We start from the raw sequence: 26,262 nt of genomic DNA, 5'->3' as shown, positions 1-26,262 counted from the left end.
TTTCATGTGTCTGTTGGCCATCTGTATGTCTTCTTTGGATAAATGTCTGTTCCTGTCTTCTGCCCATTTTTTAATTGGATTTGGGGGGGTTGAGTTTTATAAGTCCTTTATATATTTTGGATACTAACCCTTTATTGGATATGGCATTTACAAATATCTTCTCTCATTCTTTAGGTTGCCTTTTAGTTTTGTTGATTGTTTCCTTAGAAGAGAACTTCTTTAAACTGATTAAGAATGTTACAACATTTTGGGTTTTTCTGCTGATGTGAACTGCATTGAAAGAAGTGCTTCTTCTAAATTGTGGAATTGAGAGGGTGCGAGGAGAGACAAGAAGGCACCACATACCCACTGGATGATTACATTGAGTTTTGGATGTAATTAGCTAGTAATGCAGAAACATACAGAAAGCAGAGCAGAACACAGACAGGACAGCTGCAACAAATTTAGATGCTGGTTTTTCCTGGACTTTGGTACCCTAATGGGGAGTAAGTTTCTTGTGACCTGTCCACACAGAACAGGGTTTTGCCAGAGTTAACAAAACAAAATGAAACAAACAAAAAATCAATTAAACAAACAAAAAAAACCCTGTACACAATAGGCAAGGTTTACCTAACTACTCCGGGAGAATTAATACTTAATGGTAAATGCACTTCCATTTAAAGGAATGTTTACAAACATTGGCCTCCTTTGGTTCTTGATCCCAAGTCAAGGTCACTAAGGCCATATTTTCCTTCAAGAAAAGAAATAGAGCCAGTACCCAGGTGTCCCTGAACAAAATCTCTGTCTCCAGCTTTTCAGCATTCTGGAAAACCTATTCCTTATAATCTGCCCCTTGACTGATTCAATACCCTATTAATTTTATGGCTCTGAACTGAGTTGGTGTAAGGAACATGATCAGAAATCCATTTCCTCATAGGCTTCTATGCAAACATTATACTTAGTGGATAGACAGTAATTTTCCCATTAATCTGAACAACGGAAGGATGCCCGCCAACATTTCTACCAGTAAGAGCCAATGCATTAAGACAGAAAGAAGAAAATTAGAATTAGAAAAGACAAACTGCCCTTGTTTGCAGAAAATATATTTGTCTACGTAGAAAACATGAGAGAAACTACAGCAAACTGTCACAACTAGTAAATTTGTTGACTATAATACCCATATTTAAAATGACTAATTTTTTATTGCAAAAGGAACATTGTACCTCTACAAAGGAGATATCTAGCTGTCTTGACTCAGTGATCCAACTTAATCTTATTAATAGTGGTAGGCAGAATAATGGCCCCCTACAGATGTCCATTCCCTAATCCCCAGAACCTGTAAATATGTTGTGTTACATTGTTTAAAATAGGGAGATTATCCTGGATTATCTGGGTGAGACCTAATCTAATTACATGAGCCTTTAAAAGCAGAGACATTTTCCAGCTGGGAGCAAAAACTGCAGCAAGAGAAATCAGAGAGATTTGTCATGAGAAGGATTAAACATGTAGTTGCTGGCTCAGAGACTTAGAGGACCACCTGCGGAGACTGGAGAGAGGTCCCTGGAAGCTAAGAGTTGTCCCTAGCTGACGGCAGCAAGGGAAGGAGACCTCAGTCGCAAAGCTGCAGGGTACTGGATTCTGCCAACAACGTCAATGAGCTTGGAAACAGATCCTTCCCAGACTTTCCTGATAAGAGCCCAGCTGGCCTACAATTTGACATCAACCTTGTGAATCCCGGAGCAGAGAAACCAGCTGAGACAACCGGACCTTCTCACCTACAGAACTGTGAGATACTAAATTTGTGTTGTTTGAAGCAACTTAATTTTTGATAATTTGTTACAGCAGGAAGAGAAAACTAATGCACTAATAAAAGACAGTCAGACATTATTGCCCTTTATATGATACAGTATGAAATATACAACATTATGTATGAAGTATCCTTGCCACAAATGTGTAATCTGAATCAAATTAAGACTTTAGATTAAATTTGTTTAACAAGAAGTATGAGGGATAGAGAAACAAGTTAAATGGCACCACAAGGAAACAATCAAATTTGGAATGTGGGACAACTGGCTAGCAAGGACTTAATGGAGAAAATTATAAAACATTTTGAATGATGTAAAAAAAAAAAATCTGAGTAAATGTTCACTGATAGGAAGTTGTAAGGTGCCAGCATGCCAGTTCTCCCTGAATTATTTTGTAAATGTAGTAATGCAATTCCAAACCAGTGAAATAGAACAGAGGGCCTCAAAACAGACTTACTATGCATATGTGGAAACTTTATATTTGATAGGTATAATCACAAATCAGTTGGAAAAGAATGGGCTTTTGGGGCACCTGGGTGGATCAGTGGGTTAAGCGGCTGCCTTCAGCTCAGGTCATGATCTCGGGGTTCTGGGACTGAGCCCCCGAGTCAGGCTCTCTGTTCAGCGGGGAGTCTGCTTCTCCCTTTCCCTCTGCCCTTCCCCCCTGCTCATTCTCTCGCTCACTCTCTCTGTCTCTCTCAAAGGAATAAATAAAAAAATCTTCAAAAAGGGGCACCTGGGTGGCTCACTTGATTAAGTGTCTGCCTTCAGCTCAGGTCATGATCCTGGGGTCCTGGGATCAAGTCTCGCATGGGGCTCCCTGCTCAGCAGGGAGCCTGCTTCTCCCTCTGCCTGCCACTCCCCCTACTTGTGCTCGCTCTCTCTCTGATAAATAAATACAGTCTTTAAATTTAAAAAAAATCTTAAGAAAGAAAAGATGGATTATCTGTTAAGCGGTTCTGGTCATCTGTCTAGAGAGAAATAAAATTAGATTCAGACCTCACAAAAGGAATAAATACGATGTGTAATGAAGACTACATGTGAATTATGTTAATTATGCTGGAATTAAAATAAAAAACTTAAGAAAAGGGTTACATGTGAAAAGCAAAACTTTAAATGGATATCTTAGTCTTGGGGTAAGAAAGTATTTCTTAAAACACAAAAAGTATAAATTTAAAAAAAGGTTAATAAATTTGATATTAAAATGAAACCCTACAGATTAAGACAATATATTTGCAACACATATAACAAAAAATTAATATCTAGATATTATAATATTTAACTCCTATAAATTAATAAAGAGTAAAATGATATGAAATATTAATATATCTTTAAGTAAAAGTTGTTACTTGCCAACAGAACTAAATTCAAGATTTCTTACAGATAATCAGAAGAACAAATAAATTACTTTCAGATAAAAGAATGTTCGTTGTAACATGGCTGAAAGTTCTAAAGTATCTACTTCATTATTTTTGGGTAATCATTAGTGTTATCCATAATGTAAAACAATTTCCATGTGTACTAGGGATGTATCCCACAAATGCAGATTTAACAGATGCAGATTTATTCTGAATTATATAGATGAAACAGCCTGACAAATAATCTTATACCAACTGCTGGATGTAAAATTAACATTATTGATAAGCTTTTTAAAGTTAGAAGTTAAGGGGCACCTGGCTGGTTCAGTTGGTGGAGACTGCAACTTTTGATCTTGGGGTTGTGAATTTGAGTCCCACATTGGATGTGGAGATTACTTAAAAAAAACTTAAAAAAATAAAGTTAGAAGTTAAAAATTAAAGTTATTGATACTATACTACTTCCCATATGTTTTGTTTTCAGTGATTGCCAGGTAAATGCATGCATAAAGAATACTTCGCCATCATTTTCACATTTTTTCATAATTTTCTCAATCATAATTTTTCCTAATGTTATACTGTTTTCATTTTTTTACATTTTTAAAAAAATTTTATTTATTTATTAGGAAGTGATTGTGTGAGAGAGAGAGCACAAGATGCAGGGAGGGGCAGAGGGAGAGGGAGAAGTGGACTCCCCGCTGAGCAGGGAGCTTGATGTGGGGCTCGATGTGGGGCTTGATCCCAGGACCCTGCGATCATGACCTGAGCTGAAGGCAGACACTTAACTGACTGAGCCACCCAGGTACCCCAACATTATCTATTTTAAAAGATGAATGGACCTCATCCTAGAAACAAATGAAATATGGACAAAAGCTGTTCTTAGCTAATGCTCAGTAGGAGAATCTGAAAGAAATGTTTTCTTCTCTTATGCCAGAGTGTTGCCAGTGTCTCCTACACATGAACTGAATATTTAATATTTTATATCTTATTGCAGCGCATCATACTCTGAACTCTGTTACACTGAAGAGGTAAAACTAACTTAATTCTCTGTTTAGGAATATGAAAGTCAGATAGAGAAGGATATCGCCATTTCAGATGTCAATTCTATTACTGCACAAAGGATTAATTCTGCCAATTTTCTGAAAAAGGTAACAATAACAAAATAGTATTATCAGTATGTTTGCATTTACTTTTGTGAAATCCTCCTAATCTCCCTTTACATTCACTGCTTGCAAAAATTAAGACTAAAAAAATGGTGGCACCAATAGCATTGTAAATACTTAATCTTCAAATACTATTATTTCTTTAAATATTTTTTTTTGTAGATAAGAAGGTTGATAATGAAAAGAATTGTCAAAGTTAGCAAATTTAACTTATCAGATGTTGTGGCTGATTATGAAGAAATTGTATCTGCAAGGTACATCATAAAAATTATTTTTAAATATGAAATATAAAGCTTTAAGCTAATGCCCTCAAAGTTCTCTGTTTTAATATTAAGTTACATGTCAGAGGATGCATTTACAAAGCATAAAGTGAAATATAGTGACTTAAAATATATTTGGTTATTTTAAAATTGCATTTTGGACATATCTATATGATAGGTATTTTCAGTTGCATAGTACTGGTCTTTGACCCTCTCCTTATTGATAGTTTTTAGGGCAGGAAAGAAAAAGAGAAGAAATACCTTTGTCCCAAATTAGTTTTGCCCTAAGATTTTCCTGTCCTGGAGCCGCTCCTGGAAAAGTTGCTGGCAGCACCGCATACTAAGCCTATAATCTCCCCCTTTCAAAACTCCTCAGCCATCCGTGGGTGTTACAACCCACAGGCAGCAGGTGGGGGAGCCTTTGGCTCAACTCAATTCTCATACTGTTCTATCTCTGAACCTTAGGGGTAGGACTAGGAGTAGGGATGCCATGTTTCTAGGAATCCTCCCTGGGGCCACTTGCAGATTCCTAGTGTGACCAGTATGATTTTAATTGGCTTGGATGCTGAAATCTATTGTATTTTATTTTCGTTTTTTTGGGAGGGCGGAAATGAGTGTGACCATAAAGCTGTAATTCCATGGATTTGTGTTGGCAGCTTGTGTAACTAACTCCTGTTTCAGAGCCTGTAGAAAAGTTGAGTAATCACTTTCAGGAGAGTGATTCCTGAAAAATGAATAATATTCTGAAAGAACATCATGTCTTTGTGGAATGACGTCTCCATGCCCTTGTCTCTTCTTGGACCATGTACCCAAAGGGCATGGGGCAATCGTATCTTCTCACATGATAGTGAGCACAACATCTCTTCTGTGCTCAGAGAAAGGTTCTTTCCTTGGGCTTAAGACAACTCTGTCTCCCCTCCACAATGGAGAGAATATGGTTCCGAATAATGGCCTTATTCACAATAATTCACTTTAAAATTTGATATCTTTGGGGCGCCTGGGTGGCTCAGTCGTTAAGCATCTGCCTTTGGCTCAGGTCATGCTCCCGGGGTCCTGGGATTGAGCCCCACATCAGGCTCCCTGCTCTGCAGGAAGTCTACTTCTCCCTCTCCCACTCCCCCTGCTTGTGTTCCCTCTCTCACTGTGTCTTCTCTCTGTCAAGTAAATAAATAAAATCTTAAAATAAAATAAAAAATAAAAATTGATGTCTTTTAAAACATAGTTATCTTGGGTATATGCAGCTGATGGCTTTCTTACTCTTTAGCCAGTTGACACATGCAGTTTGTAAGCTTGTTGAACGACAAAGGAAGTTAAAGCCTCCGAGGAAAGAAAGGAAAAAGGTGGCAGCGCACACTGTCTGTGATGGAGATATTAAGATTCTTGTCAGAATATTGCGGGCTTATAACATTCCTACCAGGAACACAACAGGTAATAGGTAAGACAATGTGCACCAATGTTTACAGTTGCAAACGCTCTATCTTAAATGTAAATTTCCATGCTGTCCTCTGTGTGAAACTTGGTAATTTTATTAATGCTCCATATAAAGAAATGGAAGGAAAGTTGAAATCTTCATTTGGATAGTCACCCGTCATTGCCATGTATTAAGAGTTTTCAGAAGTTTGAGATGATCACGGTAACTTTACCATGTGTATTTTGGGGTGCCATATCATATAAATGCCTTTTGACCTTGTTCCCTATTGTGAGCACTTGTGACCCTGCTGTCACCACCTGCATTGTTCTCTGCCACTGACCCGTCTCAGGACTGCAGGTAGAACACAGGAGAGAGTAGGCTGTTTCAGACTTGTTATTTTAGGTGGCCTCCGCAAAAATCAGATCTCACTCAGCTCTTCTGCAGGCACTCCATGGGTTTTATTTATGTTTTTGAGCAGAGGATATGTGGGGCCAGAATGGAGATCAGTGTTTAGTGGCCAAATTAAGGTATCATGAATAATAAATGCTCATGTATATTTAGTGTGTCCTGAATATCGAGTGTCTTCTGTATTTAGTCTCATGTATGAATCCTATATTATCGGTATTTAGAACCCAGGTATCTCAGGAATATTAAGTATCCCCCTCTGTGTTTAGCACATAATGTGCTCTACTTATCTTATGTTTACCATATCCAATGAATTCTACACATGAAAAATATTTTGCTTACTAGGTACTAATCTATGGTTAAAACCTCTTAAAAGTTTTTTTTATAAACAACAATTTATTTATAGAATTGATGTTCTCAAAACAAACGCACATTCCAAAAGCTAACTTTTATGAAGTAAGGACATCATAAAATCATCACCATTTTCTAAAATAGTCAATTTGTAAAAGAAATAATATTGTAACACCCAAAATAGAAAGGATATAATCTCAAAGCATCACTGGCCTTATTTTTCTCTTTTGCTGAGGACTATTGAAAACTTTACCACAGACTGAATCCAATCCATGATTCAGCATTTAGAAGACACTCTTCCAGAGTGGTGATTATTGAATGTTTAGCTCTAACCACCTATGATAAGAAGATCCAAAGCAAACTCTCAAAATCCAGGGTAACTGAATTATTTATCACCATGAACATAGGCAAAACCCTGCCTATTCCCACCAAAACTAATGTTAAAATAATTTATTTAAAAATTGTTTTATTTAAATTTAATTTAGTTAACATACAGTGTATTATTAGCTTCAGGGGTAGAATTTAGTGATTCATCATTTGCATATAAGACCTAGTGCTCAATTACATCAAGTGCCCTCCTTAATGCCCATCACCCAGTTACCCCCATCCCCCCACCCACCCCCCTCTAGCAATCCTCAGTTTGTTCCCTATAATTAAGAGCCTCTTATGGTTTGCCTCCCTCTGTTTTTATCTTATTTTCTTTTTCCTTCCATTCCCCTATGTTCATCTGTTTTGTTTCTTAAATTCCACATATGAGTGATATCATATGGTATTTGTCTTTCTCTGGCTGACTTATTTCCCTTAGCATAAAACCCTCTAGTCCCATCCATATCATTGCAAATGGCAGGATTTCATTCTTTTTGATGGCCAAGTAATATTCCACACACACACACACACACACACACACACACACACACACACACACACACACACATACAGATACTACTTCTTTATTCATTCATCTGTCAATGGACATCTGGGCTCTTTCCATATTTTGACTATTGTGGACATTGCTGCTATAGACATTGGGGGGCAGGTGCCCCTTCAAATCATTATTTTTGTATCCTTTGGATAAATACCTAGTAGTGCAATTGCTGGATTGTAGGGTAGCTCTATTTTTAAGTTTTTGAGGAGCCTCCATACTGTTTTCCAAAGTGGCTGTACCAGTTTGCATTCCCACCAACAGTGTAAGAAGGTTCCCCTTTCTTCGCATCCCTGCCAACATCTGTTGTTTCCTGACTTGTTAATTTCAGCCATTCTGACTGGTGTGAGGTTTTGATTTGTATTTCCCTGATGATGAGTGATGTTGAGCATTTTTTCATATGTCTGTTGGCCATTTTGATGTCTTCTTTGGAGAAATGTCTGTTCATGTCTTCCACCCAATTCTTGACTGGATTATTTGTATTTTGGGTGTTGAGTTTGATAAGTTCTTTATAGATTTTGGATACTAGCCCTTTATCTTATATGTCATTTGCAAATATCTTCTCCCATTCTTTAGGTTGTGTTTTAGTTTTGTTGATTGTTTCCTTTACTGTGCAAAAGCTTTTTTAAAAATTTTTTATTGTTATGTTAATCACCATATATTACATCATTAGTTTTTGATGTAGTGTTCCATAATTCATTGTTTGTTCATAACACCCAGTGCTCCATGCAGAATGTACCCTCTTTAATACCCATCACCAGGCTAACCCATCCCCCTACCCTCCTCCCCTCTAGAACCCTCAGTTTGTTTTTCAGAGTCCATCATCTCTCATGGTTCGTCTCCCCCTCTGACTTACTCCCCTTCATTCTTCCTCTCCTGCTATCTTCTTCTTTTTCTTTTTTCTTAAAATATGTTGCCTTATTTGTTTCAGAAGTACAGATCTGTGATTCAACAGTCTTGCACAATTCACAGCACTCACCATATGTGCAAAAGCTTTTTTCTTGATGAAGTCCCAATAGTTCATTTCTGCCTTTGTTTCCCTTGCCTCTGGAGATGTGTCTACTAAGAAGTTCCTGTGGCTGAGGTCAAAGAGGTTGCTGCCTGTGTTCCTCTCTAGGATTTCGATGGATTCCTGTCTCACATTTAGGTCTTTCATGCATTTTAATTTATTTTTGCGTATGGTGTAAGAAAGTGGTCCAGTTTCACTCTTCTGCATGTGGCTGTCCAATTTTCCCAAAACCATTTGTTGAAGAATCTTTTTGCCATTGGATATTCTTTCCTGCTTTGTCGAAGATTAGTTGACCATAGAGTTGTGGGTCCATTTCTGGATTCTCTATTATATTCCATTGATCCATGTGTCTGTTTTTGTGCCAGTACCATACTGTCTTGATGATTACAGCTTTGTAATAGAGCTTGAAGTCCAGAATTGTGATGCCTCCAGCTTTGGTTTTCTTTTTCAACATTACTTTGGGTATTTCGGGGTCTTTTCTGGTTCCATACAAATTTTAGGATTGTTTGTTCCAGCTCTGTGAAAATGCTGATGGTATTTTGATAGGGATCGCATTGAATGTGTAGATTGCTTTGGGTAGCATAGACATTTTAATAATATTCTTCCAATTCATGAACATGGAATGTTTTTCCATTTATTTGTGTCTTCCTCAATTTCTTTCATAAGTCTTCTATAGTTTTCAGAGAACAGATCCTTTACATCTTTGGTTAGGTTTATTCCTAGGTATCTTATGGTTTTTGGTGCAATTGTAAATGGGATCGATTCCTTGATTTCTCGTTCTACTGCTTCATTGTTACTGTATAGAAATGCAACAGACTTCTGTGTGTTAATTTTATATCCTGTGGGGGTGCCTGGGTGGCTCAGTCAGTTTAGCTTCTGCATTAGGCTTGGGTCATGGTCCCGGGGTCCTGGGATCAAGCCCCATGTCAGTCTCTCTGCCCACTGGGGAGCCTGCTTCTCTCTCTCCCTCTGCCTGCTACTCCCCCCTGCTTGTGCACTCTCTCGCTCTCTCTCTCTGTCAAATAAATAAATAAAAAATCTTTAAAAAATGTTTTTATATCCTGTGACTTTGCTGAATTCTTATTATCAGTTCTAACAATTTTTTGGTGGAGCCTTACAGGTTTTCTGAGTATATGTTGTCTGTGAAGAGTGAAAATTTGACTTCTTCTTTGTTGTTTCAGAAGCTTTTCATTTATTTTTGTTGTCTGATTGCTAAGGCTAGGACTTCCAGTACTATGGTGAACAACAGTGGTGAGAGTGGACATCCCTGTCGTGTTCCTTACCTTAGGGGAAAAGCTCTCAGTTTTTCCCTGTTGAGGATGATATTAGCTGTGGACCTTTAATAAATGGCCTTTGTGATGTTGAAGTCTGTTCCCTCTATTCCTACATTGTGGAGGGTTTTTATTAAGAAAGGATGTTGTATTTTGTCAAATGCTTTTTCTGCATTTTTTTTTCTATTGAGAGGATCATACGGTTCTTATCCTTTTATTAATGTGATGTATCACATTGATGAACCACCCCTGCAGCCCAGGAATAATTCCCACTTGGTCGTGGTGAATAATCTTTTTAATGTACTGTTGGATCCAATTAGCTGGTATCTTGTTGAGAATTTTTGCATCCATGTTCATCAGGGATATTGGTCTGTAATTCTCCTCTTTAGTGGGGTCTTTGTCTGGTTTTGGGATCAAGGTAAGGCTGGCTTCAGAGAATGAGTTTGGAAGTTTTCCTTCTATTTCTATCTTTTCAGAAGAATAGGTATTAATTCTTTTTTAAATGTTTGGTAGAATTCCCCTGGAAACCACTGGACCCTGGACTCTTGTTGGGAGATTTTTGATTATTGATTCAATTTCTTTCCTAGTTATGGGTCTGTTCAGGTTTTCTATTTCTTCCTGTTTCAGTTTTGGTAGTTCATATGTTTCTAGGAATTTATCCATTTCTTCCAGATTGCCTAATTTGTTGGCATATAATTGCTCATAATATTCCCTTATAATTGTTTATATTTCTTTGGTGTTGGTTGCGATGTCTTCTCTTTCATTCATGAATTTATTTATTTATTTATTTGGGTGTTTTCTCTTTTCTTTTTGATAAGTCTGGCTAGGGGCTTATCAATCTTGTTAATTCTTTCAAAGAGTCAACTCCTAGTTTCGTTGATCTGTTCTACTGCTTTTTTTTTTATGTCTCTATCATTGATTTCTGCTCTTAAGTTTATTATTTCTCTTATCCTGCTGAATTTATGCTTTATTTTCAGTTCTTTTTCCAGCTCCTTTAGGTATAAGGTTAGACTGTATATTTGAGATGTTTCTTGCTTCTTGAGGAAGTCCTGTATTGCTATGTACTTCCCTCTTAACCATCTTCGCTACATCCCAAAGGTTTTGAACTGTTGTGTTTTCATTTGCTTCCATATATTTTTTAAATTCTTCTTTGATTTCCTGGTTGACACATTCATTCTTTAGCAGGATGTTCTTTAACCTCCATGTATTTGTGGTCCTTCCAAACTTTTTCTTGTGGTTCACTTCAAACTCCATAGCATTTGGTCTGAAAATATGCATGGTATGATCTCAATCTTTTTGTTCCAGCTGGGTCCTGATCTATGTGATCTATTCTGTTCCATGTTCCATGTGTACTTGAAAAGAATGTGTATTCTGGTGCTTTAGGATGAAATGCTCTGAATATATCTGGTAAGTCCATCTGGTCCAGTGTGTCATTCAAAGCCCTTGTTTCTTTGTTGATTCTCTGCTTAGATGATCTGTCCATTGCTGTGAGTGGGGTGTTAAAGTTTCCTACTATTATTGTATTATTATCAATGAGTTTCTTTAAGTTTGTTATTCATTGGTTTATATATTTGGCTGCTCCCAAGTTAGGGGCATAAATATTTACATTTGTTAGATCTTCTTGTTGGATAGACCCCTTTATTATGATATAGTGTCCCTTCTTCATCTCTTATTACGGTCTTTGCTTTAAACTCTAGTTTGTCTGATATAAGGATGGTTACTCCAGCTTTCTTTACATGTCCATTAGCATGATAAATCGTTCTCCATCCCCTTTCATTCTGGAGGTGTCTTTGGATATAAAATGAGTCTCTTGTAAGCAGGATATTGATGGATCTTGTTTTTTTATCCATTCTGATACTCTGTATCTTTTGATGGGAGCATTTAGTCCATTTACATCCAGAGTAATTATTGAAAGATAAGAATTGAGAGCCATTGTATTACCTGGAAAGTCACTGTTCCTGTAGATTATCTCTGTTCCTTTCTAATCTTTGTTGCTTTTGGTCTCTCTTTCTTGCTCTAAGGGTCTCCTTTAATATTTCTTGCAGGGCTGGTTTAGTGTTCATGAATTCCTTTAGTTTTTGTTTGTCTTGAAAATTCTTTTATCTCTCCAATTCTGAATGACAGCCGTGCTGGATAAAATATTCTTGGCTGTATATTTTCCCCTCTTAGCACATTGGCTATATCATGCCAGTCCTTTCTGGCCTGCCAGGTCTCTGTGGACAGGTCTGCTGCCAGCCTTATGTGTTTATGCTTTTAGGTTAAGGAACTCTTGTCCCAAGTTGCTTTCAGAATTTTCTCTTCATCTTTGTAATTTGCAGGTTTCACTATAATATGTCATGGTGTTGACCTATTTTTGTTAATTGTGAGGGGAGTTCAACCTGTGCCTCTTAGACTTGAATGCCTGTTGTCTTCCCCAGATTAGGGAAGTTCTCAGCTATAATTTGTTCAAATAAACCTTCTACTCCTTTTTCCTGCTCTTCTTCCTCTGAGACTCCTATAATATGGATATTCCCTTTATGGAATCACTGAGTTCCCTAAGTTTGTCTTCGTGATCTAATAGTTTTCTTTCCTTCTTTTCAGCTTCATTATTTTCCATAATTTCATCTTCTATATCACTGATTTTCTCTTCTGCTTCATTCATCCTCATTTTTATGGCTTCCACTTGGGACTGCATCTCGGTTATAGGATTTTTATTTCAGTCTGACTAGATTTTAGTTCTTTTGTCTCTACAGTAAGGGATTATTTAGTGTCTTTTCAAGCCCAGCTAGTATCCTTGTAATCATTGTTTTAAATTCTAAATCAGACATCTTAGTTATATCCGTATTTATTAAATCCTTGGGCTATGAGTACTATCTCCTGTTCTTTCTTTTGGGGTGAATTTCTCCATCTCGTCATTTTGTCCAGAAGAAAAAAGAAGAAAGGAAAAAAACAACAACAAAAACAGCCTCAACAACAACAACAAAACCTAAATCCTGGGTGTGTTTTGGTCTGCTTATTAAAAGAAACAAGATCTTAAAATAAGGGAGAAAGGAAGGAAATAAAATACAGTGAAAGGAAACAAAAAATAAAAAATATAGAGTATATATAAAAATAAAAATTAACGAATTAAAGAATTGAAAAAAAATAAGATAACTGAAAAAATAATTAAAAATTAAAGAATAAAAATACAGAAGGTTCTAGATACTATTTTCCCCTAGAGCTGAAGCTTTGCAGCCGTCTATAACCAGTAAACCTGGTGCCAGTGAGTTGTTTCTTCTGGTCTTCTGGGGGAGTGGCCTGAAGCCCTGATTCTCAAGTGGACTTGCCCTAATGGAAATGTGCCTTAAGGTGCAGGGAGGCAGGGCTTGGTGTAAGTGGCTCTGGACTCCACTAGGTGGCGCTGTTCTGCTCGCTGAGGGCTTTCAGCGCTGAGGGGTGGAATGAATATGGTGGCCCCTTGCTCTCTAGCCCTGGAGCTGAAAATTCGCGGCCCGCGGCTCTTCAGTGAGCCCTCACAAAAGAGAAATCAATCACACTTGTCTCCATGGTTTCCGTCAGAACTCTGTGTTCACCCTACCTGTGTCCAAGGTGTTTTAGCTCAGGCATGCGACTGAGTTTCAAAACTCCAAATTTTAGGGAGTCCCGTGGGGCAGACCCACGATGTTCCTCCCAGGGAGTGTCTCACCACACTTCTGCCTTTTGTTGGACCTCTCCCAGCAAAGTGGTCCCAAGACCATGCCGCAGTTCTCAGTTTATGGCAAGACAGAGCAGAAAGCCGGCATCTACACTTGGTGTTCTTGGCCAGCTTCCATGCCCCTATGCCTGAGAACAGTGCATCACTTAGGTGCCACCCATTCTTCTTGTGTCCCAGGGGATCCTCAGAACACGGTGTCACACCTGGGATTCTGTCCCACTTCACCACCTGAGCACCTTTAAGCTAGGCACAGCCCCCACTGTAGCAGACTTCTAAAACTTCCAATTTTGCACTCTGCTGCTTATAATACTTTGCAGTGGCCTCCTAAAACAGGCTCCCTTCCCACCGCCATATCCTCAGTTCTATCACACCAGATTCAAGGCTCCGCACCTCCTACCTTCCAGAAGGTAGTGGCTTTTCTCCTTGTGGACTTGCAGTCCAATTGATTTCTCAGGTGCTCAGAATGATTTGATAACTATCTAGCTGTATTCGAGGGATGAGACAAACTTAGGGTCCCCCTACTCCTCTGCCATCTTAATTCCTCCTCTCTGTTAAAATTATCTGAAGTGTATATCTCTATATTGTTTTTCCTGAAGAGCCTTGGATCTGCCTACCTATTTGAAATCATCAATATCCCACCTTAGACATAAAGAAACAATCAAATCAGTAGCTTCAGAAGAAATCTTAAATGAAGTAAGTATTTAACACTTCTATAAAGTGCAGTTTTGATTATGTTTGCCCTGAATTGCAACAGGCTCCAAATTGGTCTCTCCATCTCTAGAGTCTTAAGCTTCCAGTTGATTTTCTATAACACAATGAAGGTATTATTTATAAGATGTAATCCTAACCAATTCATTCCCTGCTCCCCTGTTCTCAGGGCCTAAGAATAAGGTACAAGCTCTTTTAGAATGCTTACAAAAATCTATGATGATCTGGCCCTTACCTACCAATCAGCCACATCTCTCTCTTCCCCAAGAGAGTATCATATCAGACCTCTACTTCTAGAAGGCCTCTTTCCCTTTCCTTTGTCTGGAATGGCCTCCACACAGTTCCATATTATTGGCCACATGAAACTTACTACTTAATATTTCAAAGCTCAAGGTCAATCAATGTTTTCTCTCTAAAACTCTCCTTGTCCTTACTCCAGAAAATTAATCATTGGCTCTCCTGAGTAACTATTATACCTTGAATATATTTCTTTTCTTTTTTACATTTCGTTGCAATTATATGTTTACCTGTTTATTTTCCCCTGGTAGACTTTAAAGTCCTTAAGGGTAAGTTCCATTTATCTTTTGATCCTAGAAAAGTATCTGATATTGAGTAGGACCAATAAATGTTTATTAAATGAGTGAACGAATAATAGCTGTTTGAAAAACTAGAAAAAGTAAGCCATCCAGTTGTCAGCCAGTAAACAAGTAATTTTCTGGCCTTCTACTTTTCATCAACTATATCAGATAGCACAAAAATCTAGTCAGTATTTATTATGTGTTTCAGGATACTGTACAACCTTTTGTGGAAGTTTCTTTTCAACACACTGTATACCAAACCAGTACAGCAAGTGGATCTCATCCATGCTGGAATGAAGAAATTAAAGTAGATTTTATGTAAGTTGGAATCTATTTTTCCTCAGCTTCTAAAAATAGAGCAATAACACAATTGTTTTCTTGAGCCATTGCTTGAAAATAACGATTGAGAGGCTTTATTTTTTAAGCTTTTAAATTATGAAATAGTTCTTACATAGGTATTGATATATATATTGTATATGCAAATGTAAGTTCTGAGGAAAAGTAATAATATGAATACCTGTGTATCCACCATCCAGCTTAAAAAATGGAATATTACCATTACCTTCAAAGGCCAATACCTAGTTGTCACTAAGCCAGTACCTAATTGTATTCCCTTTCTTTCCCCCTAGAGGTAGCAACCACTAATTTGTGTTTAACATTCCCTCTATGATTTTATATCATAAGTATTTATCCCTAACCATGTATTATTCAGTTGTGGATGTTTCAACTTTGTATAAATTGAATCATCTTTTGCAATCTTGTTTATTTACTCTTAATTATTTTGAGAGATTCATCTGCGTTCCTACTCATAACTTTCTTCCCTCCCATCCTTCCTCCCTTTTTTTCTTTCCTACTTTCCTACCTTTTCTCCCCTCTTCCTCCTTTCTTTCCTTCTTTTATTTTCACTTCTGTATAGTATTCTTCTACTGGACTAAAATGCCGTAATTTTTTATGGCATTTTACTAAAATGCCATAACTTTTTCCTGTTGATGTCCATTTGGCTTGTTTTAACCTTTTGTTATTGCAAATAATGTTGCTCTGAACATTCTTGTACTTGTCTTCTGGAGCACACATGCAAGAGTTTGTTTTGAAGACAGTAGCTCTTAAACTTTTTTGTACATTAGAATCACTTATATGGCTTCTTAAAACATTGCTGGGCCCACCTTCATAGTTTCTAACTCACTAGGTCTGGGGTAGGTCTTGATAATTCCGTTTCTCACAAGTTCCCAGGTGTTACTGATGCTACTCAGTCAGGGGATACTTTGAGAACCTCTGCTCTAGGATATGTGTCCAGGAGGAAAATTGCTAGGTTGTAATTGAATTCAGCTTCAATTTTACTAGATAATACCAAACTGTTTTCTAGTGACTGTACCAATATATACTCCCAACACAATATATATTGTGCCATATCTTCAATAATATTTTATATTTTTAAAATTATTTTTTCTAATATGATAGATCTAAAATGATATTCTTATGGTGGTTTAATTTACCTTCTCTGATTTCTAATGAGATTGAGTTTTTTCTCATTTAAAAAAACTGATAGGGGCACCTGGGTGCTTCAGTCGGCTAAGTGTCTGACTTCGGCTTGGGTCATGATCCCAGGGTCCTGGCATCGAGTCCTGCATCAGGCTCCTTGCTCAGCAGGGAGCCTGCTTCTCCCTCTCCCTTTGCCTGCTGCTCCCCCTGCTTGTATTCTCTCTCTGTCAAATAAATAAATAAAATATTTTTTAAAATAATAAAAAAATTGATAGACTTTATTTTTTAGAACAGTTTTAGTCTCACAGTAAATTGAGTAGAAAGTACAGAGAGTTCTTATATCTTTCTCACAATACACACACAGCCTCCCTCAGCATCAGCGTGGTATGTTTGTTACAATCCATGAACCAATGTTGATGCATCATTAGCAACCATTACTTCAGAGTTCACTCTTGTGTTATACATTTTATGGGTTTTGACAAATGTAGAATGACATGTACCCACCACTATATCATACAGCATTGTTTTACTGACCTAAAAATAGTCTCTGCTTCATCTATTTATCCCTTCATCCTTCCCCTGGGACCTAGCAACCAATGATGTTTTTACTGTCTCCATGGTTTTCCCTTTTCCAGAATGTCATTGCATTAATCATGGTTTTCCAGAGAAACAGAATCAATAGGGTGTGTGTGCATGTGTGTGCGTGTGCGCGTGTGTGCGTGCGCGCGTGTGTGTCTGTCTTTGTGTATGTATCTTTGTGTCTTTGTCTTTCTCTCTCTCTTACCCTTTAGAATATGGGTAGGCCTCATCTAATCAGTTGAAGGCTTAATGGAAAAAAGACTTACCTACCCCCAGGAAGACTTGAACAGCAACTCTTCCCTAGGTCTCCAGCCTGCTGGTCTACCTGGCAGGTTTTGGACTTGGCTGCCTCATAATCACGTGAGCCAGGACTATAGAGGATAATTTGCTTTACTCAGGTCTACTCATTCTTTGTTAACTTGGAAAGAACACTTAACATGTATCTACCCTATAAATAGATTTTAAAGTGTGCAGTATATTATTATTGGCTATAGGTACAATGTTGCACAGCAGACCTCTAGAGCTTATTCATCTTGCTTAACTGCAACTTTATGCCTGTTGATGAGAAACTCCCCATTTCCCTTTTCCCAGCCCCTGGCAACTAATATTCCATTCTTTGATTTTATGAATTTGACTAATTTAGATGTCTCAGGTAAGTGGAATTATGCAGTATTTGTCTTTCTGTGACTGGTTTATTGGTTTATTTAACTTAGCATAATGTCCTCAAGGTTCATCTGTGTTGTCACATACTGCAGAATTTTCTTATTTTGTAAGGGCAAATAGATTTTATTTCACTGTATGTGTATACCACATTATCTTTATCCATTCATCTGTCAACAGACATTTAAGTTGTTTCCATCTTGACTATTGTGAATAGTGCTACAAATGAACATAGGACTACTAATATCTCTTTGAGATCCTGATTCAATTCTTTTGGATAGATTCCCAGAAATGGGATTGCCAGATCAGATGGTAAATCTGTTTTTAATTTTTCGAGGAACCTCCATACTGTTTTCCGTAGCAGCTGCATTATTTTGCATTCCTGCGAACAGTGTACAAGGATTTCAGTTTTCCACACCTTTACTAACACTTTCCATCTTTTGTTTTTTTGGTAATAGTCATTCTGACAGGTGTGAGGTGGTACCTCACTGTTGTTTTGATTTGTCTTTCCCTGATAATTAGTGAGCATTTTATTATTAGTTAGCAATTATTGAGCATTTTTAAAAAAGATTTTATTAAGTAATCTCTGCACTCAACATGGAGCTCAGACTTACAACCCCGAGATCAAGAGTCACGTGCTCTACCGAATGAGCCAGCCAGGCACCTAGAGCATTTTTTCAAATACATGTCAGTCATTGTAGATCTTCTTTGGAAAATGTCTATTCAAGTTTCAGCATATTTTAAAAATTGGGTTGTTAACTTTTTTACTATTAAATGTTGTATGAGTTCCTTGTATATTTTGGAGATTAGCGCTTTATAATATATATGGTTTGCAAAAATTTGCTCTCATTCCATAGGCTTCCCTTTCACTCTGTTGATTATTTGCTATGCAGAAGATTTAGAGTGTGATATAGTTCTACTTGTTATTTTTGCTTTTGTTGCCCATGCTTTGGGGTCATATCTGTGAAATGAAATCATTGCCACAACCTATCCCAAGAAGCTTTTCCCTTGTGTTTTCTTCTAGGAGCTATATAGTTTTGGGTCTTACTTACATTTTAAGTCTTTAGTCCATTTTGAATTGATTTTTGTGTATGGTGTAAAATAAGGGTCGATTTGAATATTTTTGCATGTTGATAGTTTTACCGACACCATTTGTTGAAGAGACTATTCCTTCCACATTGTATATGCTTGACATCCTTGTCAAAGACCAGTTGTCCTGATGTAGATGCAGGGATTTATCTGGGCTCTCTATTCTATACTATCAGTCTACATGTCTATCTTTATGCCAGTACCATCCTATTTTGATTACTGTAGCTTTGTAATATATTTTGAAATCAGGAAGTTGGATGCCTCCAGCTTTGTTCTTCTTTCTCAGGATTTATATTTGATACTAAAGCTGTATAAATAGGTTTTTGTTATTGGAAATAAAGTACATTGATTAAGACAAATTTGAAACCTAGAACTTAAAATTGTTTTCTAAACTCAATTAGCCATTTCCAGTTATCACTTCCTAAGTATCTTTAGCTCTCCCTGGTGTGAAAGAATATAAAGAACTGTCAACCACATCCATTATCAAAGTCCTTTCTCTTGTGCTGGTGTCCTTTCCCCCTTCTCCTGCCAATCTTGTTCAGCTCCCTCAAGTTCTGCAGATCATGTGGTTCCTATTTGCATTATTCTTTGATGGTATCTCTGTATTAAATAAATGGGTTTAGGAGAACACAAAATAGTCGATAAGATAAACTTATAAGTGAACTAAAGAGAAGGAGGCTGTAGAGTATTTGCATTCTCACAGTTAGAGCAGCAACATACGCCAAGAACACATTTAGAGTACAACCAAGTAGATCAGAGGGTTCAGCTAAGGCACACCATTCAGTACCACTTTTGGTTCCCTGAGATACAAGAGCTCTATTCCCTTCTCCACATGACATTTTAGTGAATAAAAACCACATGCAAATGGGATAGAAAGTAATAATAAATAAATAGTATATAGTAATTAGCCTCATGAGCTCTACTTTGGAGGAGAAATTGTGGTGAGATTTGAATAAGGTTTTAGTAGAATACAAAATGCAAGATGATGCAGGACTTGAGTGATTTAAGGGACATTCTAAGTTGACACACTCAAAAATGTCTGGAGGATGACAGTTATTTCTCCTGCCAGCATAGTGATATAAGTATTCATTGCCTCCTCTGTCTTGTCTTAAGCTTTTGCAACATGAAGGGGAACTCTTGAAGAACAGGGTAGGGAAGTTAGCTTATCACTTAAAATTATAAGGAAACTTCAGCTTAAAATTGTTCTCTAATCTCAGCTAACATTTTTCATTGTCACTGACTGTAGGTCTCAAAAGTTATACAAACTTTTGGAGATCCTTTGAAATAGTTGTTGCTTCCTTAGCAACAAGCTTTAATAAGTAATATCAGTGGCAGTTGGTATAGTGAAAAGAGCCTGGCCTTTTGAGTCAGTCAGAATTGAGTTCACATAAAGCTCTGTCATTTGCTGGTGGCATTACCTTAAGCAAGTTATTTAACTTCTCTGAGCTGTTAGAAGTTCGATCAAGGTTCAAGGTTCCATGCACAAGCTGGAGCTAAGAGTGAGGCACGTTCTAGGCTTGTGGTATACTACACTATCCTTTCAGCTACCTCCAAAAACGTATCCAATCAAGTAAGCCATCAACCGACAGCTTGCAAAATGCATTCCACTATCCCAATTTCTAGTTGGAGAAAATGAATGTGGGAAAGAGGATAAGTTCTGTGGTTAAACAGTCATCTCTTAGCTGAGAGCAAAAGAGCAGTTTAACTATATATGGGAACTGGCAGAAAGTAGCAGAGTTTAAGGTATCTGGAAAATCTTAATATGCCATACTTTGGATAATTTGTTTGCAATGGATGGCTGTAGTGAAAGTCTTTCTGCTTGAAATTTAAACATTCTTATTTTTCATGCAAATTACTTTAAGAGAGATACAGGATAATTTACAAAGCACATACCAGCTTTAGTGAAAGATAACACTCATCTGCAAAACACATAGCTTTTTCTTAGCTTATACTTTATAAAAGAAAAGAACAGGTAATTTTATGGTTCTTTATGTACAATACTCTTATAAAATAAGTTAAGCATTTACATATGTTTTTCTTATTTACAGCTCACCAGGACATGACTATAGCTTCTCAAGCTTATCTAAAATAACAGATAATATATATATCAACATTTTTGATGAAATGATTATTGAAAAACATGAGGTAAATTAGAATAATTATAATAATGTTGAACTGATTCTAAAGTCAAACTGAATGAAATCTAGTAACATATTTATAAATTTGCTTTTATTTTTTTAGTTTTATTATGTTATGTTAATCACCATACATTACATCATTAGTTTTTGATGTAGTGTTCCATGATTCATTGTTTGTGCATAACACCCAGTGCTCCACACTGAACGTGCCCTCTTTAATACCCATCACCAGGCTAACCCATCCCCCACCCCCCTCCCCTCTAGAACCCTCAGTTTGTTTTTCAGAGTCCATAGTCTCTCAAGGTTCGTCTCCCCCTCTGATTTCCCCCCCTTCATTTTCCCCTTCCTACTATCTTCTTTTTTTAAAACATATAATGTATTATTTGTTTCAGAGGTTCAGGTCTGTGATTCAACAGTCTTACACAATTCACAGGGCTCACCATAATGAGGAATTCTTAATCTCAGGAAACAAACTGAGGGTTGCTGGAGTGATGGGGGGTGGGAGGGATGGGGTGGCTGGGTGATAGACATTGGGGAGGGTAAGTGCTAGGGTAAATTTGCTTTTAGATGCAATGTCTATTTCCAGCATTTTCTAAAAAGGATTTGGGGTAACTTGAAATAAAATCAGACATGTGACAAGTCAGTTAAAAAATAACAGAGATCATAAACCACATATAGGAGGAGGAGGGGTAAATATACCAAGAATTTGGGGGAAGTAGGTTTCTACAATTAAACATAACATTTAAATATGAGCTCCCTGGTAGCCAAGATAAATGAAACAAAATGAAAATGGGTTATATATTTCTTACTGTCTGATCATAGAGGATACACCACTTCTACAGAAGACACCAAATTATTCATAGAATTAAAACCCAGTTCTGTTCAATCAGATTTTATTTATTTATTTATTTATTTGAGAGAGAGAGCACACACATGTGCATGCGCATGAGCAGGGGGAGGTGGGGGGGGATCCCAGAGACACATTCTTATTAAAACATTTTCTATCAATTCTTCATAAAGGCTGAAGGTAAAAATATTGAAGAGTAATTTGGTGATGGTTCTTTTATTTTTTTTTAAGATTTTATTTATTTATTTGACAGAGAGCAAGAGCGCACAAGAGGGGAGAGCAGCAGAGGGAAGAGGGAGAAGCAGAGGGAGAGGGGGTCCCAAGCAGAGAGCATGAGCGGGGGTGGGGGAGAGGGAGAAGCAGACTCCCCACTGAGCAGGGAGCCTGATGTGGGGCTCGATCCCAGGACCCTGAGATCATGACCTGAGCCGAAGGCAGACGCTTAACGACTGAGCCACTCAGATGCCCCTATTCAATCAAATGTTAAAAATTATTGAATGTCTTCTTCGTAGATATGTGAAAGCTCCTAACAACACTTAATGCAAGCTCTCAAATAAATATTAGCTTCCTTCCCTACTAGACTTGGCACCAGAAGTATAAAGATGCAGATCCATTATACCCCCTCTTTTGAGACTCTGATTAAATGCTCTAATATAAATGCCCATCAAATCCTATGGCAATTAGTTGAAGGAGCAACTAATTCTATCTGAAGGGATTGAGGATCAGAGGGAGAGAAGTTGAACTTGACCTACAAGTATGGTTCAGGAATGAGACTTCCCTAAGAACTACTAAGAGACAGGGCGCCTGGGTGGCTCAATTGGTTAAGCGACTGCCTTTGGCTCAGGTCATGGTCCTGGAATCCCAGGATCGAGTCCCACATCGGGCTCCCTGCTCAGCAGGGAGTCTGCTTCTCCCTCTGACCCTCCTCCCTCTCGTGCTCTCTATCTCTCGTTCTCTCTCTCTCAAATAAATAAATAAAATCTTAAAAAAAAAAAAGAACTACTAAGAGACATAATGTCAATATCTTCCAGTTGAGTTTTCTAGGAGATGCAGACTCACATTCTTATTAAAACATTTTCTATCAATTCTTCATAAAGGCTGAAGGTAAAAATATTAAAGAGTAATTTGGTGATGTTTTTTTTTTTAAGTATTTATTTATTTGACAGAGAGTGAGAGCGCACAAGAGGGGAGAGCAGCAGAGGGAGAGGGAGAAGCAGAGGGAGAGGGAGAAACAGAAGGAGAGGGAGAGCAGAGGGAGAGGGAGAAACAGAAGGAGAGGGAGAGCAGAGGGAGAGGGAGAAACAGAAGGAGAGGGAGAGCAGAGGGAGAGGGAGAAGCAGAGGGAGAGGGAGAAGCAGGCTCTCCGCTGAGCGGGAATCATGACCTGAGCCGAAGGCGGATGCTTAACGGACTGAGCCACCCAGGTGCCCCAGTGATGGCTATTCTCCAAGGAGTTTAACTGAGTAGTTTCTGAATATCTAAACTAATAATGGGTAGAACTTGGGAAACCCAAAAGAATGCCTAACCGACTTTCTTTCTCAGAAGTGAATTGTCTCGATGATCAGTTTGACCAGGATTGAATAGTAATTGATTAGTAGTTCAATTCTTATAAGTGCTTATGCTTATGAAATGGAATCCATATGCTTCAGGTATCAGACATATGTGACAACATTGGCATGCACTTTAGGAAAGGAAAGGACCTGGCCTATATTCTTGCCTTCATCTCATGCACTGGATTACAAGGTAACTATAGGTCCAAACATTCCATTTTTTCATAAAAGACCAGACCTAGGATGAGCCCCAAGTTGACCACCCAGTTGAAAGAAGGTTTTAGTTTATCATTGGTCACTATTCTTTAGAAAACAATTTCTTTCCGTGCCTCGATTTTCCTCTTTTCCCTGTGTATTTTTTCTTCCTGCTATCAACTGTTTCTTATTTCCTGTGGGTCTCCCCTGCATTAGCAGGAAGCTGAGGACTTAAAGTCTCACAGACGTGGTGTGGCCTATTTTTAGCACTGGGGTTGAAAGAGCTGGGCTGAGATGAATTTGGAATCAATCCCTCTTTCATAGTAGTGGTAATATTTTGAGACCATGAGTTTATCTCTAAAATATCTTAAACTAGATCTTTTATATTATATTATTTTTATTTTGTGTTATTTTCTATGTATTTTTATTACATTTGTCTTTCTTGACCTACAAGTTATTTAATATTATGGTTTTATATTTTCAAATGTTTGAGTGACTCTAGTGTAAAGTTTTTATTTTAAATTCTAGTTTTAGGGGCCCTGGGTGGGTTAAGTGTCTGCCTTCAGCTCAGATCATGATCCTGGGGTCCTGAGATTGAACCCTGGGTTGGGGGCTCCCTGCTCAGAGGGGAGTCTGCTTCTCCCTCTCCCTCTGCCACTCTGCCTGCTTGCACTCTCACTCTTTCTCTCAAATAAATAAATAAAATCTTAAAAAAATAAATTCTAGTTTTGTTGCATTGTAGCCAAAGTGCTTTTTTAATTTTTTATAATTGGTGCTATGATTTTTGAAAAACATAACTCTTTAAAACATTTTATTTTTGAAGATTAATTTTAATTATATGCTTTTTCTAGAGTTTACAGACCACTTCAGATAAGTTTAGATTATTCAGATGCAAGAGACTCAACTCCAGGTTTCTTAATTACATTTGTATTGACAAACCTATTCTGGCAAACATTTTGCTTTCTATCCAAAGGAAAATAAATAGTAGAGACAAAAGGCTAAAAAGGAAAAAATGTCATTGCTTCAGAACATGAAACCAAATATTGCTAGTATCACCCTAGAAACATCTTTTGTGCTCTCTCCAAGTTACTTCCTCCCCATGAGTAACTATCCTACCTTCTTTTTTAAAAATTTAAATTCAATTAATTAACATATGATGTATTATTCGTTTCAGGGATACAGGTCTGTGATTCATCAGTCTTATATAATACCCAGTGCTCATTACAACACATACCCTCCCCAATGTCCATCACGCAGTTACCCCATCCTCCACCCCCATCCCCTCCAGCAACCCTCAGTTTGTGTCCTAAGATTAAGAGTCTCTTATGGTTTGTCTCCCTCTCTGGTTTCGTCTTGTTTCATTTTTTTTCTCTCTTCCCCTATGATTCTGTGCCTTGTTTCTTAAATTCCACATCAGTGAGATCATATGATAATTGTCTTTCTCTGATTGACTCATTTCACTTAGCATAATACCCTCTAGTTTCATCCATGCTGTTGCAAATTGCAAGATTTTATTTTTTGATGGCTGAGTAATGTTCCATTGTATATATATACCACATCATCTTTATCCATTCATCTGTTGATGGACACTATCCTAGCTTCTAACAACATATATTAGGTATTACTTATTTTTGAACTTTGTATGGTTGAAATCTCATACAGTATGCATCCATCTGTGAATGGTTTATTTCTGCTCTACTTTGTGGGAGTCATCTGTGATGTTACTCATTGATTCTCATAGCTGTATGGTATATTATTATAGGAATATACAACTTTTTTATTCATTCTATGACTGATGGATCATTTGCTTCTTTCTAGTTGTCAGCTCTTACATTTAAAACTGATATAAATGTAATTGGACGTGTCTTAGGGAAATTAATGCATTTCTGTTGGAAATGTACTTAAGAGTAAAATTGCTAGCTCTTGGATTGTGCATATGCTCAGCTTTAGTAGTTTAATGCCAGGCAGTTTCCAAAATGGTTGTGTCGATTCATATTTCCACCACCAGTTTATGAGATTGATCCACATCCTTGTTGTTAGCTAGCACTGTCTGATTTTTTCATTTCAAACATACTAATGAAAGTAATCATATCACCTTATGATTTTAAGTTGCATTTTAATGATAATTCATGAAATTGAGCACCATTTTCTATGTTTATTGGCCATTTTGATATCCTCTTTTGTGAGAGATGTGTTCAAGTATTTTGCCCATTTTTTTCCATTGATTCTTTTTTTTCCATTTTTTATTGTTATGTTAATCACCATACATTACATCATTAGTTTTTGATGTAGTGTTCCATGATTCATTGTTTGTGCATAACACCCAGTGCTCCACGCAGAATGTGCCCTCTTTAATATCCATCACCAGGCTAACCCATCCCCCCACCCTCCTCCCCTCTAGAACCCTCAGTTTGTTTTTCATAGTCCATCATCTCTCATGGTTTGTCTCCCCCTCTGACTTACTCCCCTTCATTCTTCCCCTCCTGCTATCTTCTTCTTTTTTTTTCCCTTAACATATATTGCATTATTTGTTTCAGAGGTACAGATCTGTGATTCAGCAGAGTTGCACAATTCACAGCGCTCACCATAGCACATACCCTCCCCAATGTCTATCACCCAGCCACCACATCCCTCCTACCCCCCACCACTCCAGCAACCCTCAGTTTGTTTCCTGAGATTAAGAATTCCTCATATCAGTGAGGTCATATGATACATGTCTTTCTCTGATTGACTTATTTCACTCAGCATAACACCCTCCAGTTCCATCCACGTCGTTGCAAATGGCAAGATCTCATGCCTTTTGAGATGGCTGCATAATATTCCATTGTGTATATA

General features: G+C 37.5%; 1 protein-coding gene across 3 annotated transcripts in view; it reads left to right on the top strand.

Annotated features, from left to right (window-relative positions):
* CC2D2B (coiled-coil and C2 domain containing 2B) overlaps positions 1-26,262 on the top strand; it is a 98,946-nt gene that overhangs the window by 45,196 nt on the left and 27,488 nt on the right. For all 3 annotated transcript variants that reach the window (XM_028098962.2, XM_088019932.1, XM_088019933.1), the window contains 6 exons: positions 4,195-4,287; positions 4,465-4,556; positions 5,827-5,997; positions 14,201-14,297; positions 15,099-15,208; positions 20,746-20,842. In XM_028098962.2, the coding sequence (XP_027954763.2) occupies positions 4,195-4,287; positions 4,465-4,556; positions 5,827-5,997; positions 14,201-14,297; positions 15,099-15,208; positions 20,746-20,842 (660 nt within the window). The remainder of the gene's footprint in view (positions 1-4,194; positions 4,288-4,464; positions 4,557-5,826; positions 5,998-14,200; positions 14,298-15,098; positions 15,209-20,745; positions 20,843-26,262) is intronic.

This window comes from Eumetopias jubatus, unplaced genomic scaffold, assembly GCF_037043125.1.
Source record: "Eumetopias jubatus isolate StellerSeaLion01/CBP00866 unplaced genomic scaffold, mEumJub1_p1.0 scaffold_17, whole genome shotgun sequence".
Lineage (NCBI taxonomy): Eukaryota > Metazoa > Chordata > Mammalia > Carnivora > Otariidae > Eumetopias > Eumetopias jubatus.
The sequence above is the reverse complement of the archived record's forward strand: the minus strand, read 5'-3'. Positions and strand labels throughout refer to the sequence as shown.